General features: G+C 41.1%; 2 protein-coding genes across 11 annotated transcripts in view; both read right to left on the minus strand.

The window, feature by feature from the left end:
- Positions 1-13,153: 13,153 nt before the first annotated feature.
- Positions 13,154-20,000, minus strand: part of LOC137652312 (uncharacterized) — an 8,469-nt gene continuing 1,622 nt past the window's right edge. For 4 of the 10 annotated variants that reach the window (XM_068385633.1, XM_068385632.1, XM_068385631.1 and 1 more), the window contains 2 exons: positions 13,786-20,000; positions 13,155-13,634 (listed from right to left, as the gene is read on the minus strand). The exon at positions 13,786-20,000 is cut by the window's right edge. In XM_068385633.1, the coding sequence (XP_068241734.1) occupies positions 16,538-18,556 (2,019 nt within the window). In that variant the 5' untranslated portion in view covers positions 18,557-20,000 and the 3' untranslated portion in view covers positions 13,155-13,634; positions 13,786-16,537. Of the gene's footprint in view, positions 13,635-13,785 lie in introns of all 10 variants that reach the window. The other 6 variants (XM_068385638.1, XM_068385639.1, XM_068385637.1 and 3 more) reach the window with 6 other exon arrangements.
- LOC137651639 (uncharacterized) lies at positions 14,439-16,522 on the minus strand. Its single transcript, XM_068384859.1, has 2 exons — positions 15,810-16,522; positions 14,439-15,615 (listed from the first exon to the last, which is right to left on the minus strand). Exons 1-2 carry the CDS (start codon positions 16,520-16,522, stop codon positions 14,439-14,441), a joined length of 1,890 nt encoding a protein of 629 aa, XP_068240960.1.

The following is a 20,000-nucleotide window of genomic DNA, read 5'->3' on the forward strand; positions in this document are numbered from 1 at the left end:
GGGAAGCCTATAGGTCTATTTACTCAAATCATCAGAGGCCATTGCCTAGCCCTCCTAGGTACTGGCTTGAGTAGAGAGGGGGCTTGTTCGCTGATCATATGTATATATGGTCAGCCTCTAGGGCATTGACCTGCTTGCAAATTCGATCAGAATACCGGTTAGGCACTCTAAAAGAAATTTATTACTTCACTGACAAAAGTAGCCTGTTGCTTGTCAAGAACACTGTCGTCCCAGTTTAACACCAACTGCCAAATCTCTTGAGATACACAATTTGCTATCAAAATGAAGTTTCCAGTAATCCCAAATGGTCATAGATACGAGCCAGAAAACTCGGGACCGCTCATATGGTTTGTCACAATCTATGTGGGTAAATGAACATCCTTGAAGTTAAACTCATTATCATTTTAAAGTTATATGACTCCATAGATTTTCATACTTTCACACTTTAAAACGGTCTACATGTTGCTAATGAGTGTCAAGGGTAAAGGACAGGACAATGTCTTAGGGACCAACCATGCATATATGTACTAATCGTCCAAAACTCTGTCTACAAAAGTCTGAATGCTATTTTTCTCTTAGCTCCAAAAATCTTATTCTATATTTGGAGATATTTTCCAGTATCAACAGCGGGAAAGATGACCCAGGATTAAAAGACTTGCTTGAACTACAAAAACTTCACAAGGCCCACCCAAATAGAGTTTAATGTGCTACACGACCTTCTTTACTATGAATAATAACATCTTTCAGTAGCGGCTGGTCCATAAGGGTTGGTGGGATGCAGATGCCCTGTCTTAGCCTAACTGGGCAGATGCGTGATTAATTCATATAATACAAATAGATAATATTGTATTTTGCATCCCATTCTGTATATGTATACACACACGCACGCACACACATATATATATACATATATATATATATATATATATATATATATATATATATATATATATATATATATATATATATATATATATATATATATATTTTTGGGCTCAAGCCATGTCGTCCTGATGGAAGTTCCTATAGGGTAGCTTCCTAGGGTATATTACAACTACGGCGATATTCCCAGAGAATTTACCTTAAGGTACCAGAATTCTAACTCCTGGAGCGAGTATCCCTCGTGAAAGGGATATCGCGACATATCAGAGGACGTATTCTAGACACGTCACATGGCAATCTACATCCTGGACAGAGATTTCGTCTCGTAGGAGGTGATTGGCGAGATACGAATTCGGGAAAGAAAAAGGGGAGCCGCTCCCAAGGCTTCCCTATCCCCCGATTCGTATGCGTGCCTGGCGCCAATCCTGGTGCCATCTGTATTCCTTTTTGCGTAGCTTAACAACTCGGTGTTTTTTCCTGTTTTTCTCGCAAATCTTGGATTTATTCGACTTTTCATGGCTTCTCCGTCTTCGTCGACCTCTGATAAGTTGAGTATAGTGTCTGTTATGTATAAATGTAGGCTCTTGGTAAAATTTTGAGTGATTAATAGGATTAATCTTTGATACAAGAGCCGTAGCCTACCAGAGGCGTCTTGGACGCTGTCGCTCGCTAGGTATAAGTTAGTTAGTCAGAGCGACATTCCTGGTTGTTTTGCTTTAATAAATTTTAGCTATTTAGCATTACATAGGATTTCCTTTCGTGCTTAGTATTATTTGGCGAAGTATTCGCCATTCTGGCCTACGCTAGGCCATGTAGCCTAGTCGTTTGGTCCTAGTACTTCATGCATGATTATGGTTTTTCCGAGTGTAATTAAAATTTTATTGAAGCTTTAGGCTATATTTTATACATTTTAGACTGTGTGGAATATTTCCAAGATAGTATACGAGTGAGTTTCGGTGAATTAGGTAATCGATTCTCTTGGTGCCTAGGCTAGTTGCATATGGAGCCTTAGTATACTTTATCATACTCCCCGGTTGCTTTCTTTTCTTCGGAGAAGGTATACAATCCCTTTCCCTCTGTTTAAGCCTTGGGCTTATCCCTAAGTGGTTTTTTCCGAATTTATTTTCGATAAAACTATACTAGGGTGTTACTGTACCTTCCTGTTCCTGTAGTTATGGTTCAAGAGGGACAGAACAACAGAGTTTTTAGTCTGAGTCTGTGTTGTCTGGCTTGGGGTAGAGTCCCCCTCGCTGACCTAACACATACAAAGGGAGCTTAGCTCCCTTAGGTCACTACCGAAGGTTTCTGTGGATATGATTCCTTCTTTTGTGATCTACCAGACTAGTCCTGTTGCTGTTCTCGCGGGAGGATAAGTTCTTCCCTTGGGAGTAGCAACGCCTTCCTTGCTTTGGTGCTCTGGAAGCTGGCAAGTATTGCTGGCCTTTCCCCTTAGATCTCCCTTAGGCTAAGATAAGTTTCTTGGCTGCGGGTGATCTGTCACTAAAGCAAGGTTGGCAGGACCCTCTTGTCCCTTCCCCCTCTTTCTTCATACTGTACTGTACGTCGTTCTACATCTGGACCTAGTATAGGTTAGGATGTGGAATTGACTCAGCCCCTTGCTGGCCGGCAGAGCTGGCCGGCAGGGGTCTTACTGTACTGTACGTCGTTCTACTTCTGGACCTAGTATAGGTTAGGATGTGGAATTGACTCAGCCCCTTGCCGGCCGGCAGAGCTGCTGGCCGGCAAGGGTCTTATGTTTTCGAGTGCTGCCCGGACCTCTCTTGGTCCCTCATCCATGCCTGCCGGCAGAGCCGGACGGCATTGGTCAAGGAAGCCTGAATTAGTTTCTCACCTTCCTTATATGCACTCTTTCGGTTGCCGGGCTTGGAGGTTGTGTACACTCTTATCCCGGCATCCATTCTATTTTTCTTCTAAGTGCTGTACCTGTCCCGGCTGCCGGCCTATGAGGCCGGCAGCCGGGCAGGTGTAGTCCTCTGGTTCTTTTGCTGCCGGCTGGCATCGGTCTTGTACCTTTGCCGGCCGGCTTATGTCAGCCCTTGTCTGCCGGTCACCAAGAGTGTGGCCGGCAGCTGGGTACTACCTTGTGTAGTTGCTGGCCGGCAGCCATTGCCGGCCAACACTGGCTGTTACCGGCCGGCAGTTGCTGCCGACCGGCACAGGCATTTGAACCAGAGTGCTGCCGCCCTATAGCTGTTAAGTAGTATACTTTAAAGCTAGTTGTGGTGTGTGCCGGCCGGCAAAGGCAGGCCGGCACACATCCCCCTATACTGTACTAGTATTCTTCTGTATAGCATATACAGTAAGAGGAAAACTATAGTAAGGGTTTTGGTACAGCACTGTGTCTTCTAACACTATTGTGTTTTCTTGCACACCCCTTTGCTGTTGCCCTCAGATAGGAAGCTGAGTTCTTCCCTGTCTATTATCCAGGATTTTAAAATCATTGCTTAGGTGTGAGCTCCACCTGTTTCCTCTGGAAACCTTGCATTGGTTACTCTAGAAGAGATAAACCATTTTTGATTTTATTATCTGGAAGGCTGCAACAATGGGTTGTGAGGGAAACACAAGTGTGTGTCTTTCCTTTCTGAATTGTTATGCTATACTATGCATATCCAGTGATACATAGTTCACTTGATACTCATGGAAATTTCTTTTCTTTACAGAAGGACACTCCGAAGTGGGGAAGTGCTTTCTGCAATGTCAGCAGCAAGAACCTCTGCGGACAGGGGTTTTGTAGGAGACACGCAGCATAAGCTGTCTCCAAGGATGATCTCCGGTATTGGGACCCTCAGGTATGTACTGTGTGCACTAACCTGATTACTGAGACATTTAAATAGCTAGGAAGAAGCTTCGTACCTGGGTAAGGGGCTTCCAAAAGAACATTTCTGGCCCTTATCTTCCAAGTGAGAAGATGAGGGCGTATCCTTTCCCTAAGGCATCAGCTGATGCAGTGATTCCCCAGCCTCAAGAGGAAATCCCCTAAGTTCAGATCCAGGTGGATGCTGAAGTCGCGGTCGCGATGCAAGACATCCAGCTAGATGACAGGATGTCTGATGTGGACGGGTGTCAGGAGGAAGACCTCCTGGCAGAAGCCCAGGATGAAGTTCAAGCCCCTCTACATCGGCCGGTTTCCCAGTAGAGCTGGGACAGGCCCTCTCTTCTATTGTTGGAATGATCCAACAAATGCAGAAGGAGAATCAGGAGAAGGCGGCTGCAATGGAACTGCGAATGCAGTGCCTTGCAGAATCACATGGGCCCCAGAAAAAGCTCAATGTGAAAGACCTTCCCTTGTGCTCAGATGCTAACCCATGGAGGTATGCTGAGCACATGCCGATGACGACTGGAAAGATCGTCATCTCGGATAAGCTGGGCTCAGTTCCCCTGGAGGGTGGAATTCTGGCCCAGCAAGGCATCATATCCGGACTGTTATGTCCGGCTGAGGAAGGAACCAGCTTCAAAGGAAGAGACAGAGCCGAAGGAGGTCATAGTGATGGACCATGCTAAGGCTCAAGCTCTACTTTCATCCTCGATGAAAGAGAGGGGCTTCTCTAACTCAAAGGTAGCTGCATTGAATAGGAAGCTCCCTTCCTTTGTGTCCTCGCCTACTAGAGCCTTCCCCTTTTTACAGAAAGGGTTTCTGGCTGTACTAAAAGCAATCGAGGCCGGCAAGTCTTGCCCCTCCCTAGAGGAGTGTAAACCCTTGTCGCTGGCCCTGCCTATGGACCACAAAGACTGGAAGGACGTCCATCTTACGTTCTCAGTGGGAAAGTTGGAGGCTGATATTGCCGGACGTCAGTTCGGCAAGGACCTCCCTAAGCTGTCTGACTTTCTTTTGCGAAGTGAGTTCGATACAAAAGAAAGACTGACTGCCTCAATGTCTCTTCAGACTACTCTCAAGACGATGGCAAGTGACCCCAAGGTCCATGAAATGTTCATGGTAGTGGCCAAGCCTCATCTGGCCACAGTGACGAAGGACCTTTATGGCTTCGTCAAGGCAAGGAGAGCTTGTAGGGAGTTCGTGTTTACCTCGGCTACGGTGAGGCACGAGCTAAAGAAACTAATCTCCTCCAACATTTGGGGAAAAGACCTTTTCCCTACCGACTTGGTCAAAGAAGTTGTTGATAAAGCCGCCTTGGAGAATAGAAACCTTCTCCAGAAGTGGGGCCTGGCTATCAAAAGAAAGTCTTCCCTGGATGAGGGTCCTCAACCAAAGAGGAAGACTATGAGGACTAGGCTACCGTCTCGGCCAGCCAAGCCTCTTAGACAGCAACAGCAACTGCAATTGCCATTGCCCCCAGTGCCCCAGATCGTGGCACAAACCCCGACCACCTTTCAGTGGGTACCCCAGGCCGTGTCGACACAGTCCACGGCATTCACCCCAGCGTTCGAAGGGCAGTCTACTTCCTTTCGAGCAAAGCCTAGAGGAGCAGCCAGAGGCTCGTCTAGATGCCCCTCAAGGGGAAGGGGATTCAGGGGTGGTTGTGGTCAGGAAGGCAAGACCTCAGGACGGCAGTCCAAGTGAGGTGATACCGGTAGGAGGGAGACTTCTGAAATTTCGGGATCGGTGGACCTTCGATCCTTGGGCCCACAGCCTACTCAAGAATGGACTGGGCGGGAGCTGGTACAGCACTCCACCCCCGTGCCTTCGGTTTTTCCAACACTCCACCCCCGTTATGGAGGAGTACGTTCAAGAACTGTTGGAGAAAAAAGGTAATCCGAAGGGTGAAGCCCATCAATTTCTAAGGGAGGCTGTTTTGTGTTCCCAAGAAAGACTCGGAAAAGCTCAGAGTCATTCTGGACTTGTCGCCACTCAACAAGTTCATAGTGAATTGCAAATTCAAAATGCTAACACTGCAACACATAAGGACCTTACTGCCCAAGAGGGCATATTCCGTCTCTATAGACTTGTCAGACGCCTATTGGCACATTCCAATTAGCCATCGACTCTCCCCCTACCTAGGGTTCAGTCTACAACGAAGACTATACGCCTTCGGAGCCATGCCATTCGGGCTAAACATAGCCCCAAGGATTTTTACGAAGCTTGCGAGCGTAGCTCTCAAACAATTTCGCCTAAAGGGAATTCAGGTAGTAGCCTACCTGGACGACTGGTTGGTGTGGGCAGCATCCGAGACAGAATGCTTGCAAGCTTCCAGTCAAGTGATCCAGTTCCTAGAGTACCTAGGCTTCAAGATCAACAGAAAAAGTCTCGACTTTCTCCATCTCAAAAGTTCCAGTGGCTGGGAATCCACTGGGACCTTTTGTCACACCGTTTCTCCACCCCGGCGAAGAAAAGGAAGGAGATAGCGGGTTCTGTCAAGAGACTTCAAGATTCCGAAAGGATATCAAGACACGAGCAGGAGAGAGTACTGCGCTCTCTCCAGTTTGCTTCGGTGACAGACCCAGTGCTAAGAGCACAGCTAAAGGATGCAATCGGAGTTTGGAGAAGTTATGCATCAAACGCGTGAAGAGATCTGAGAAGACCAGCCGCTTCGGCTAAGTACTCTTCTCAGGCCTTGGTCCCAAGCCAGACATGTAAAGAAGTCAGGTTCTTCTTCAGCCACCTCCCCCGTCGGTGACGATTCACTCAGATGCCTCGAAGGAGGGATGGGGAGGTCACTCTCATCAGAAAAAAGTCCAGGGGACTTGGTCCAGGCTATTCAAGACCTTTCACATAAAACTTTCTAGAAGCTAGGGCAGTGCTCCTTACCTTAAAGAAAGTCTCCCCGCGTCACTCGATCCACATAAGGTGGTGATAGACAGCGAGGTAGTTGTGAGATACTTGAATCGACAAGGATCGAGGTCACCACCTCTCAACCAGGTGATGTTGGCTGTCTTCCGATTGGCGGAAAAGAAGAAGTGGTACCTGTCGGCAGTTCACCTTCAAGGAGTCCGCAATGTGACAGCAGACGCTCTATCCAGGTTCACACCGATAGAGTCGGAATGTTCCTTAGACGCAGGATCATTCTCCTTCATTCTGAATCAGTCCCAGAACTGCAGATAGACCTCTTTGCGACGAAAGACAACAAGAAGTTGCCCCTGTACGTGCCCCGTACGAGGACCCCTTAGCGGAAGCAGTGGACGCGATGTCCCTCGACTGGAACAGATGGTCCAAGATTTATCTGTTCCCTCCTCACAACCTTCTGTTGAGGGTCCTCAACAAACTGAGATCCTTCAAAGGGTAGCGGCAATAGTGGCCCACAAGTAGCCGAACAGCGTGTGGTTCCTCCTGGCATTGGAACTGTAGCTGAAGTTTGTACCACTACCAGATCCAGTTCTGACCCAGCGAGTCCAGAAGTCAACTGTCTGCGCTTCATTACAGAAAACCCGGACCCTGCAGCTCATGATTTTCTCTCCCTAGCGGTGAGAAAGCGTTTCGGGATTTCGAAAGCCAGTATAGACTTCCTTGAGGAATATAAGTGCAAATCTACTAGAAGGCAATATGAGTCATCTTGGAGAAAATGGGTGGCCTTTTGTCAAGGCGAAGATTCCGCAGGAAATCTTGACAGACTTCTGCTTATCTTTTTTCTCCACCTCCATGTTCAAGGGTTGGCAGCGAACACGATTTCAGCGTGTAAGTCTGCTTTGACAAGACCCATTCTATATGCCTTCCAGGTCGACCTAGGTAACGAGATCTTTAATAAAGTCCCGAAAGCCTGTGCTAGGCTCAGACCTTCAGCACCTCCAAAGCCCATTTCATGGTCTTTAGACAAGTTCTTCATTTCGCTTCTCTGTTGAGCAATGAAGAGTGTGCGTTAAAGGATTTGACACAAAAAGTTATTTTCCTATTTTGCACTCGCGTCCAGGGCCAGGGTTAGTGAGATTGTAGCCTCTCGAGAGAGGCAGGTCGTGTTCAGTTCCTGGATGGGGAAGAACTGAACCTGTTTCCGGATCCTACGTTTCTCGCCAAGAAAGAGTTACCCACCAACAGGTGGGGTCCCTGGAGAATCTGCCTCTGAAAGAAGATGCATCTCTATGTCCAGTAGAATGCCTAAAGGTCTATCTTCATAGAACTTCAGACTTCAAGGGTGGTCAACTATTCAGGGGAGAAACATCAGGCTCAAATTTATCTCTGAATCAACTCAGAGCGAAAATCACATATTTTATTCGCAGAGCGGATCCTGACAATACACCCGCAGGTCACGATCCGAGGAAAGTTGCCTCATTCTTAAATTTCTTTAATTGTATGGATTTTGAACATCTCCGTTCATACACTGGCTGGAAGTCTTCCAGAGTGTTCTTTCGCCACTATGCGAAGCAAGTAGAGGAACTAAAAGAGATCTGTGGTAGCAGTGGGTCGCGGTGTTAACCCTACTGTTTAACTCTGCGAGGAACAGTGGTCTTAATTGGGACGATTAATTCCAGGGTGAGTGTGTAGTTACATACTGTACTACAAACTAAGTGAGGGCACTGTGTTGCCCATCCAGACTGTTCCATTTCCGAAGGTGAACCTAGCATAAGTGCAGACATGTGTGCCGAGCGTTTCTAACGCTAATGTCATTGATTTGTAATACAGGCTTTTATGACTTTGATACCTCGGTATCTTAAAAGTGGCATCTAATGTTTTTTCTTTCAGACAAACAAGCTCTGTTTACTATCATACTTATGCTTAAAGTTTTGGGTTATCCTCTTCTTATGTATATATATTTATATAATTGTGGTTAACCTGTCTATTTATTGCCTGTCAATAATCTGGTTCTTGAGAACCTTGCGTCTCCTTCACCTGTGTCAATTTATTGGTATAATTGAGCATTCATTCTATGTACCTTATCTGGGATAATTCTAATAGAATTGTTCCTTTATGGAAGCTATGTTGCATTGGTTTTCCTCCTATGCGGATATAAAACCTTTGTCCAATACAAGTATTGTGCGGAAAACTGGTCGATATTTCATATTGACGCAGTGGTCCTTTACAAACTATGCTTTACTTAATATAGGGCGAGACCACTATATTAGCTTGCCTGGTATTCATACATAGATATATGTACTCTTCGAGACTTTTCCAGAGTCTAGTAGGACTCTTCCCTGTAGGGGGCAGGAAGCTCTAACATAGTTTATAGTTAGTTGAAAAGATGTATAACGGTAACATCTTAGGTCTCTAGGTCTAGTCGACCGGGAAAAAATTACCTCCGGGGAGTACGGCACGTTCTGAGAATCCACAGATACAGTAATGCTCTGGTACACTTCCATCAGGACGACATGGCTTGAGCCCAAAAAACGGATTTTGAGCGAAGCGAAAAATCTGTTTTTGGGTGAGATGGCCATGTCGTCCTGATGGACCCGCCCTTGCCTTTCTAAGAAAGGGCTGTAGGACCCCTCCCTACATACAGTATCTGTAGCACCTCGTGTACGCTACAAGGAATACAGATGGCGCCAGGATTGGCGCCAGGCACGCATACGAATCGGGGGATAGGGAAGCCTTGGGAGCAGCTCCCCTTTTTCTTTCCCGAATTCGTATCTCGCCAATCACCTCCTACGAGACGAAATCTTTGTCCAGGATGTAGATTGCCATGTGACGTGTCTAGAATACGTCCTCCGATATGTCGCGATATCCCTTTCACGAGGGATACTCGCTCCAGGAGTTAGAATTCTGGTACCTTAAGGTAAATTCTCTGGGAATATCGCCGTAGTTGTAATATACCCTAGGAAGCTACCCTATAGGAACTTCCATCAGGACGACATGGCCATCTCACCCAAAAATAGATTTTTTGCTTCGCTCAAAATCCGTTTATATATATATATATATATATATATATATATATATATATATATATATAATTATATATATATATATATATGTGTGTGTGTGTGTGTGTGTGTGTGTGTAATTTGTGTATATATGTTCACATAAGACATGTATACATACTTTCTATTCTCGAAAGGTTATTTGCTTTAGGAAACCAGTATGTTTTTCTTGGTAACCACGTCAGCACTTTAGCAATCTTTTCTCTAGAAATGGGCAAATTATTAACATATTTTCATAGTGGTGATGTTGCTGCATACCTCTTATAAATATTTCCTACATGTAGTTGTACTCAAAAAAACAAAACGGTCGACTAATATCGGTCGTTACAAATTAAGTAAACATTTTGCACCCAAGAGGTCGAATTTTCGTGAATGCTTTGTAAACTTATAATTCTCTCTCTCTCTCTCTCTCTCTCTCTCTCTCTCTCTCTCTCTCTCTCTCTCTCTCTCTCTCCCCGTATTATTATTTACCCTACTTTTACTGTCAATATGAATTTAGATATTTCGTAATGTTGCTACTCCCGGTAATGTGGGTATGAACAATGCTTTGGCTTTCTGTTTCAATGTAAAGAAACATTTGAATAAACTCCTCTCACATATGAATGATTTTTCAAACATGATTTTTGATCATGTTAGCTCTTTGATTTTACAATTACCCGTTTCATCCTTTTGTGCCTTTACATATTTCAGTTCTCGTGTTATTAGATATTTCTTATGAAAATTGAATATTCAGTCTCAGAAAGGCCTAACCATACTGTGTACTATCAGCTTCCCTCGAGTGCATTACTGCATTTGTGTAGTTTTGGATATATTAATCAGAATAATATATTTAGGAGTTCTGTATTTAGAAATTTCTCAAAATTTCGAAACATCGGACATATCTTATGAGAAATGTGGCTTCATCAAGACTCAGAAGCAAAAGTTTGGATAGAGCTGTGCTCTAAATACTTGTCCCGGGAATTTTTTTCTTTATTTTTGTTCAAATTCCAGTCGGCCACAATAAGAGCTCTTTATCGTGTTGAGGGAATCCTGTTTCTAATTTATGAGAGGACGCAAATATGAGTTGTTTATTATTAAGAACAAGTATTCACTTAATAATGCTCTCATTGGGTAATTTTGAGTATGGTATGTTCATGTTCAAGTTATATATAGAGAGCAATTATAATTCTTCAAGGTGGCCACACAGCGTCGAAACAAATGTCGTTTAGGGGACCCTGTTATTATGGAAACACACCTAATGCTTTGGGTTGCATTGCGCTTGTGCGTTTTTAATCACTTGAAGCCATAAAATCGATCGAGAAGGCCGATTACCTTTGGAAAACCAAAGAAGGAAAAATGACAAAGAAAAAAATTAAAGAAAATAAAAAAAAAAACATAAAAAAGGAGTAAAAATTTTCATATATGGCAAGGTTAAGCAGTAAAATGAATAAGTGTACCTCGTTTATAGTCGTACATTATTATTGTTTTCATGATATTACAATTCTCACATTCTTACTATTTTCACGACGTACGGCATACATAACCTTATGATTCATTTAGAATGTGGTTTAGTAATTTTACATTAATTTCTAAAATTATTTATTTTTCAAACGTTTTGATATTATACAGTCTTTTTATTCGATTTACAGATTTACATTACCCAAAACAAATCTAATAACTAATGGCAATTTTTGTTTAATCGACGTTGAACAAATGACAGGTATCGCCTTTATGACATATTACGCATTAGCTTTACCATTACCATACACTCAACTAATGCTAACCATAAACACACTTATAATGGCATCCAAGAGTAGCTGTATAATTTACCTCGTCATAGCCCTGCCACCGAAGTCTAAAACACATACGTACGGTCAGAGCATGTATCAATTAAATGCTTGGCTTCTGTACTACGAGATTTCCATGAACAAGGACTTCAGCAGTTTGGATTACTTTTGCTCAACATATATCTTCCTTACCCTTACTGCTCTCATTGAGACTAACCACAAAAGATTTACTTTACTCAACAGGACAACATATGCGATTATGCTTGACTTGACACTAAATACAATCAAAGTTGCAATCCGGCTAGCAGTATATTTTCTTCCCTCCGGTACTCTAAGGGATACGAAACCACAGACAATGCTAATAACATACATAATACTTCAGATCTCTATCTATGCTTGATATTCTTGGCAAGGAAGGTCAGCAGAAAGTTCGGGTCACTTTCTTTCTCCTCACCTTAATGAAACTACTTCATTCGTATCTCAGTAGGAAACAATGGAAGGATTATTGTCGTCAAGAAGATTGAATTAATTTCCCCTTTGATATCTAAAGCTTCCAAGGTCCATCCGTCAACTAGGGTATTCAAATCCACCACCTTTTTCTCTCTAACTGAACTCATTTACAAAATATTTATATAACTTTTTACAGTGACTAAGAACAAGTTGTAGCTCTTCAATAGCCCTCTAGGCATCACCTTCAATAATGTACTAAAGATTGAGTGAAATTTTACCATCAGAAGATCTGAGTACTGTAAATTGTGCTCTGTACTTATCACAAAAGGTATATCATTAAACAGCAACAAACAATTTGGACAACTTTATCCTAGGCAACTGGACATCAGACGAGCTCATCGATTCGACTCTACTAACATGAGATGCTAGAGGAGAGGAACAGGGACTAGTAGTACAAGTGTTGGGTGTGTCAATAATTGAAACCAATTTAGTAGCAGGTTATTTCCTCTTCATAGCACTATCTCCCAACTCTCCCACTTTAATAGTGTCCAAATCCAAGTCATTGCCTACTAAGATTTCCTTTTAGGGGAACTGGGCATCGGCAAGAGTTCCAAAACAGGCATCAAACTCGCTCATTTTCTTTTTTTCTTTTTTTTATTTTGTCTTTTATCAAAGTCAATTTTATCCTGTAAAGGTTTTATCGTGGCTTTATTTGCATTCCCAACATGGATAAAGCAGACCCTTTGTGACCCACTTTTTTTTTTTTTTTTTTTTTTTTTATAAATTTTCAGATATCATCAAATCATAGTTTCTATGGATACACATAAAAGAGTTCATTGGTTCTGCAGAATTAGCCATTCGTGATCATACAAATATCATCAGTTGCTGTTTATGAAAAGGCCGACGAATATACATGAATCATAACCTCGATTTTCTAGAATCTTAAGGATCTGGTAAAATAGGAGATTTTATTTTTTATTTCGATAACTAGATTAGTTTACCACCAACGGTTACCAGAGTGGTAAAGACTCTTCCTGAAGTTTCATAACTTTGCAATATAAATGGCATTATCAGCAGTAGTACTAGAATATTTGAGCATGCACTCTTATGTAACAGAGCAAAGAAGAAAAAAATGAAAACTCTTGAATCAGGTGTCGAAATTGATACATTGGAATTGACATAGCGAATATGCAAACTATTGGGATGAATAAACAAGTATACAGAAAACGAAATCGATAACACAACATATATATTTTAAGGTGGTGAAACATGGAGGTAAAAATAATATACAAAACTCACTTCAGTATTTTAATAAAAAAGTATAAAGTACGAACAATCCTATTGAATTAACAATATCCTCTTTAGTTTCAATGACCTTTCTGTTATCGGCTATCGACTCTGCATCATAACCTGTAAGTTTAGACAGTTACATTATAAACAAAAATTACCACTGAAGGCACAAACGTTAATATGAAACTATATCGCTTAATCTACGGGCAATACATAAAAATTCTTAATTACCAATCGAGGATAAATTGGTCAGGTTACAATTACCGGTCGTTACTGTACCCAGGTAAGCCTACCACACCTACAATGAACAAGAAGGAAAGGGAACTAATTACAGGTAGACCAACAATGTCAAATATTCTCAAATAAATAATATCGACATATAATATCAGTAACTAATTAATAACCTACCAGCGGAAAACAACACCATCCGTATAATGGGCTAAGACTGATCGATACAATCCAACTATAACACTAGCACTCGCAGAACTTTACGAGAAAAAATAAAGTAACAAAACTATTACGGATGCATAATGCATGAAAAGTTTTACGTAACTTGTCCTTACAGAGTTATTTTATTGTTATTTTAGGTCACGTCAGGACTTCTGAAACCTCAACTAAAAGACACTAATGGCCTTACCTTAGCTAAAGGGCGAAGCATGTATGGCTTAAGTGAAGGATTTTATATCACGTTGGGCGCTCCGTGCCAGATGCAAAGTCCAGAGATGGGGAGAGAGAGAGAGAGAGAGTGAGCCTGTATTTAGCAAAGAGCTATTTTCAAAATGAAAGCACAAACGTCGACAGGATCCATTTGTAGTAAATGTCTTCCACTCAACAAGTCTGTTTAGCGCTCTTCATAGCAGCTCAGTACCCACGGTGTCCAAAAGTAAAAAGCGAGAGTGAACCCCTTAAGCTACACTCTCCGTTGAAGTAGCAGAATTCGCTGGCGACCATTTCTCCGCCGTGTCACACGTTAGCTCGGAAACCAAAACAAAGATTAGTTCCCGAGAATTATTGCTGGTCTTGGTCCTTAAGACCACCCAACAACAGATAAGGCCATTATGCAAATTAATTTAAAATTACATTCCAAAAAGCCTGTAAAGACATTTTACAAAAAACAATCATGCACACAGAACATATAACAGAAAATTACCCCACTCAAGTCCACACAAAACTGCGTGAAAAATTAGAAAAAAAAATTTACACAGAAAAATTAATTATATTTATTTTTGTACACTGGAGGGCACAGGATGCAAATTTCTCACCACTAGAAATTTGCATCATACCTTATAACTATAACATAAGTCGAGTCAAATTTCTGCTCCTAATGGCAGCTTTCCTGAGAGTCCTTTGGGGTGAACTCTCATTAATAGACAACTTACGGGAGCTCTGTTTGTCGTCATTATCTGAATTGTAGGATGCATCTGGAACTACCTTAAGATAAGGGATTAAAGTAGTGACATGTCTTTTAATCAACTCACGAGTCTTCCCTTTAAGTATAATAGCCCCAGTAGTTTCCCCCAAATCATTCTCCTCTATACCCTTCACAATTCCCAATGGAAAATTAATGGTTTTAGTGTTTGGTTCTTTGATGAGGACTATATCACCAATGCCCAACTTCTGGTGACAAACTGGTCTATATCTGTCCTTGCGGTCCACAGCCTGAGCTACCAGGGTACTTAAAAACTCATTCTGGTAAGCTTCTAGAAGATTATACCTAACCTTACGAAGTTTTTCATACTCATCCTTCATTATTTCTGTAGGGCTGCTACTCATCTTCCACTCAGGATCATCAGGTACCTCTTGTAAATCTGGAATTAAATTCAACGACACCAGCTCATACCCCTTGACTAACATTTCTGGAGTTATGGGCTCTGGGCAAGAATTTGCCTCAGTCTCCCTTAAAGATTCCTTAAAGGCTATTGGCCTCTTATTAGCTAAATGAACAACATTACACACTGAATATTCAAAATCAGGCAAAGAAAGTACCCAAGTTTTAATAGCTGGAAAAATAAGTTTCTTCACTAATTTTACGCAAGACTCTACAAGTGATCCTAGCTCACTATGGCCTTTAAAGAATTGCTGAAACTTTACATGCTTAATGCCATTAGACTCCAAATACAATTTAGTGTCAGGATCATTGATGAAGCTAGTGATTATGTTACCTCCTGCCACCAACTGCGAGCCTGGATCACTAACACAAAGCTGCGGGAATCCATATTCAAAAACATGTAATGAAAAGGCTCTCAAATACTCATTCACACTTAAATCTCGACATATCTTCAAATTAATAGCCCTTGACCAAGTGCAGGTGAAACACAAAATCCATAACTTCATCTTTTCAGCTCCCTGTTTAACATTAAATGGTCCAATGAAATCAACAAAAATATTAGAAAATGGAACAGCAGGGGGACTAGGACGAAATTCTCGATAAGTGTTCTGGTTCAATCTCACACTTCTTGTGTTAAACCTGTGGCATGAAACACATTGTTTAATGGCATTCTTAATGACAGAAAAATGTTTAGGAATGAAAAAGCACTTACGAAGCTCAGATAGGACAGAATAGCAACCACCATGCAATAATTTGGCATGTGTATCCATTATAATTAGTTTAGTCAAATAACTCTTGGGATAAAGCAATATAGGAAACTGTTATGTCCATACCATTTCTTGAACTTTGATTTTACTCTTAAAATGCCATCTGAATCTATGAACACATTAAGTTGGCTCACAAGTGGAGGTATATCCTTCAAAGGTTTACTTGAGAGTCTGAAGTAAGAAAATATTTCCATAAAGTGTTTCTGTTGATCTTCTAGAATTAATTTCCTTAAAGCTAAAGCAGAATAGTTTACATTATTCAAATTCTCTACTTCAACTCCCGCTTTCCTCTTCCAGTGGTCAACACAAAGCATTACCCTCCTGTAAATCAATTTAAGCTTTTCTAAAGTAGAATATTTCTCATGTTCAAGAAGAGGTTCACCTGGAAACGCACTCTGCTCAGCAACAGAAATACTAAGGGTATTAGTGTTTGAGCTAGGAACTGTGAAATAAAGAAACTCATTGCCAGGCACCACCTCAGGACCTGAAATAAAGAATGATTTAGAGACAAGTCTAGGAGAAAGGCATCGGGTGACACAGTCTGCTGGATTGTCTTTTCCAGCTATAAAGATAAAACTGACAGGTTTAATTTCACATAATTTCCTGATATTGCTTATCCTATTCTGTACAAATACTGAATGCTTCTGCATTTTGGAGTATGTACATTCTGATGCTTGCAGCCACTGCAAAGCACAACTGGAATCACAGTACAAATCTAAGCCATCAATGTCAATGGACTTCACACACGAAGGATCAGCCAGATCTCTATAAATCTCCATCAGGGTTTCTACCCCTTATGATATAGCATTCAACTCCAGTGCTGGAACGGACTTACCTTTCAACAACTTATTGATCAAGCGGTTCTTTGCCTGCAAAAAGCTAATCTCACCCGAGTCAATATCTTCAATGTATACCACAGTACCATAAAAATCACGACTTGCATCTGTGAATGCTTTCAGTCTAAATTTTCCATTTCTTTGCCCAATGAACCTCTGGACTTTCACCGGCTGGGAACCATTCACCTGCCTGCAAATGTTCCTCCATTCCCTTTGGAGACTGGGGGATAGTACTTGATCCCAAGCCAGCTCCTTTGAGCACTGAAGTCTATGCATATAAAGTCTACTTCTATTAAAGACAGGAATAGAAAAACCAAAAACATCAAAGTTACTGGCAATAGTCTGCAAAACCTTACGTTTTGTATCAGCATCTGGGTTTAGCGAGAATTCCTTAGTATAAATTACATCATCAGCTCTATTCCATACAATACCAAAAAGGCTATTCTCAACCGGAGTATCGATTTCAAACTTTGCATCAATTTCAGCCTGAAGGGTAACATCATTTGTTACTAACTGTTGTATCTCAAACTTATATGGGTTGAAAATATACGGCAACTGTGAACAAGCCCACTTCAAATACTGAGAATCAGCAGAACCAACAGCTCCATTGTCCATATAAAATAGAGAGTACAACAATAACTTAAGGTTCCTCAGCTGTGGGTCTGGTTCATATTGGTGCACTAGTATATAATACAGAGCTAGCATGAGTAAAAATGGACTACAACGAAGACCAAAACTAAGTCTAACATTCTTGTAGGCTACAAGAGAGTAATCGTTCTTCTGTACATTTTTGAACCAAAAGAACAGCAACCTAGCTTGATCATTATTGTTCAAGGACAACATGTTAAAAGCTTTCTTAAGATCATACGTTAATAACAACTTATCAAACCTCAAGTGTAAGAAGGCTGAAGACAGCTTCTGGTTAAGGTTAGGTCCTGGATCTACACACTGATTATGAGAGAAACCACACTTAACTTTGACAGTGTCTTTGAGATTAGACAAAAACACAATACGGCACTTTGTGGTTTCTTTCTCAGGCCTAAAAACAGCCATGTGTGGGAGAAATGAATAATTTGGATACTCTGCCTTAAATGAATCTAAGTCTGAAATCTTCTCAATTATTCCATCTTTTAACTGATCCCTAATTACCTGATCAACTAACTGCAAATGCCCATCCTTTTTCCGTAATTTCTTAAGATTTGCCTTTAGTATCAACCTTGAGAGATTTTCGTTAGTTGATAACCTATGTGCAATTTTGCTATTCCACAAGAGGGGAACTATAAGTCTTCCATCCTTTTCCCTTGAAAAATTACTCAACGCAAAATTCACCCACTTCTGATTAGTCTCCGACATAATACTTTCAGCACTATTGGCGTCCAGATTAAAAAAGCGGCGGCATTCGTGTTCAAGCACTTCATCAGTAGCCTTGAGCAATTTAGATTCTACAATCTGACCTTTATCATCTAACACTGCTATGTTACTGCCTACCTCAAGTTCCTTGTAATGTAGGTCACACACTTCATCATCCAAAAGAGGGTCAATTTGTATTTTACATAAGAAAGAACAGGTAGTAATTTGGGAGCAAGAGGAAAAATCAGTCCTGCTTGAACGTAGTGGATTAATTACTTCTAACCTCTCATTACAAATATTAGGCAGACCCAAAAATTTAATATTTTTGCTCAAATTTCCAAGGTTTCCCATTAGCAAAATACCATGCTGTGATTCAGTGTATACTGAAGGGGGGTTACAACCAAAGGCTACATCTTTACCCATTAAAGCGTAATGTGCATCAGATCCCAATAAAACCTGAACATTATCAATACGGTCACTGTCTTTACAAAGTTTCTTATCTGCCAATATGAATCCCTTATTCTCGAACGATTCCACTATCTTGCCTAACCCTGGAAGATTTAACTTTATATTAATGCTAGGAACCACAAGTGCAGGAACATTTGAAATACAATTGCCGAACTTCATAGGAAGTTGAATAAGTCTGCTTATATATTCTTTAGAACCATTAAACCCATTAACAGTCAATTTTACACTAGGTTCAAGAACAGGCAAACTACACTTATTAATCAAGCTCTCTGTAACAAAGGAACTCTGAGAACAGCTATCCTTAAGACCTCTAAAAATACCATCCACTCCAGGGACAGTAAATGAAAAGGAAGGGAGTACTGTCTTATTGACAATACTGGGAAGAACTGCAATACTACTATTCACTTCATTAATGGAAGCTTCCCTCTTAACATCAGCTTTATTGGAGTACCTTCTTTATGCTTTCCTTCAGGGGGTGAAAGCTTAACTTCAGAAGACTTTGAGCACAGACAGTGAAAATGAAGCCCCGAACATTTCACGCACTTTTGACGAAATTCAAATCTACATTGCCTACTCATATGGTTAAGATTCCCACATCGAAAACATCCTTTCAGTATTTTCAAACGCTGAAGCTTTGCTTCTGGAGTGTCATAACGTTTGCATTTAAATATAGAATGATTATTTTCACCTTCTACACAAAGTGTACAATAAAACCTCCTAACCTCAGGCAATGTCTTAATAGCTAAACTAGTAGTTTTCTGTCTAACACTAGATTGAAGAGTACGTAAAGAAACTTCACTTTTCAAGCAATTCTCATACCTCTCACAGGCAATAAAAAAATTGTCCATTATCTCCTGAACAGAAGGATAAGTCTTTGTAGTAATCTGAACCAATTCCCTCTTAAACTTGTCATTAAGTCCATTCCACATGAAATATTGAATAAAATCATCAGTAGTCATTTTAAGAGTCTTCACAGACTCAACAACTGTTCTTAAAATGGAAATAAACTTAAAAGGGTCATCAGATTCCCCCAATCTTAAACTCGTCAATGTTTTTATAGTAGAAGTTTTACGAACTACTTCCGAGGCAAAGGCTAACTTAAGCAAGTCTTTGGCGTCCTTGTAAGTCTGTTTGTCAGCTTCCAACGAATTCAACAAAACTTTTAGCCCTTCCCTCTACCTGCTGTCTCAAAAGAAGTAACAAATCTCTGTCTGGGTAACTAAATGATTGGGTAGTGCTTTCAAACTCTGATATAAACCTAATGAAATCCTCCCCATCCGTACTACTGAACTTTGGTAATGGAGCTATGGGCTGTTTAAGAAGACTTTTAGCAACCTCAACAGTTCCAGGTGCAGATGCCACCTCTAGGTGAGGAATACAATATTCTATCCTATCAAAATATTCAATACAGGTTGCAATCTCTGACTCCCTAGCATCCTCACTGAACTCCACATCCGAAATTCTAAGGGAAAATATTTCATCATTCAGATCAATAAGTAGTCTTTTATGACTTAGCAGTACACTTCTTTCAGAAATTTTTTGCCCAGCACTGAGAGTCGAAATGGACTCTATACGATTATAAATATCCGTAACCTTCTTCCTG

The sequence above is a fragment of the Palaemon carinicauda genome, chromosome 13 (assembly GCF_036898095.1).
Source record: "Palaemon carinicauda isolate YSFRI2023 chromosome 13, ASM3689809v2, whole genome shotgun sequence".
NCBI lineage: Eukaryota > Metazoa > Arthropoda > Malacostraca > Decapoda > Palaemonidae > Palaemon > Palaemon carinicauda.

Coding starts and splice junctions, on each gene's coding strand:
- LOC137651639 (XM_068384859.1), bottom strand. CDS start 16,522: ATGGAGATTTATAGAGATCTGGCTGATCCTTCGTGTGTGAAGTCCATT. Junction 15,616..15,809: donor AAATCAAAGTTCAAGAAATG/GTATGGACATAA, acceptor TTCATGCCACAG/GTTTAACACAAGAAGTGTGA.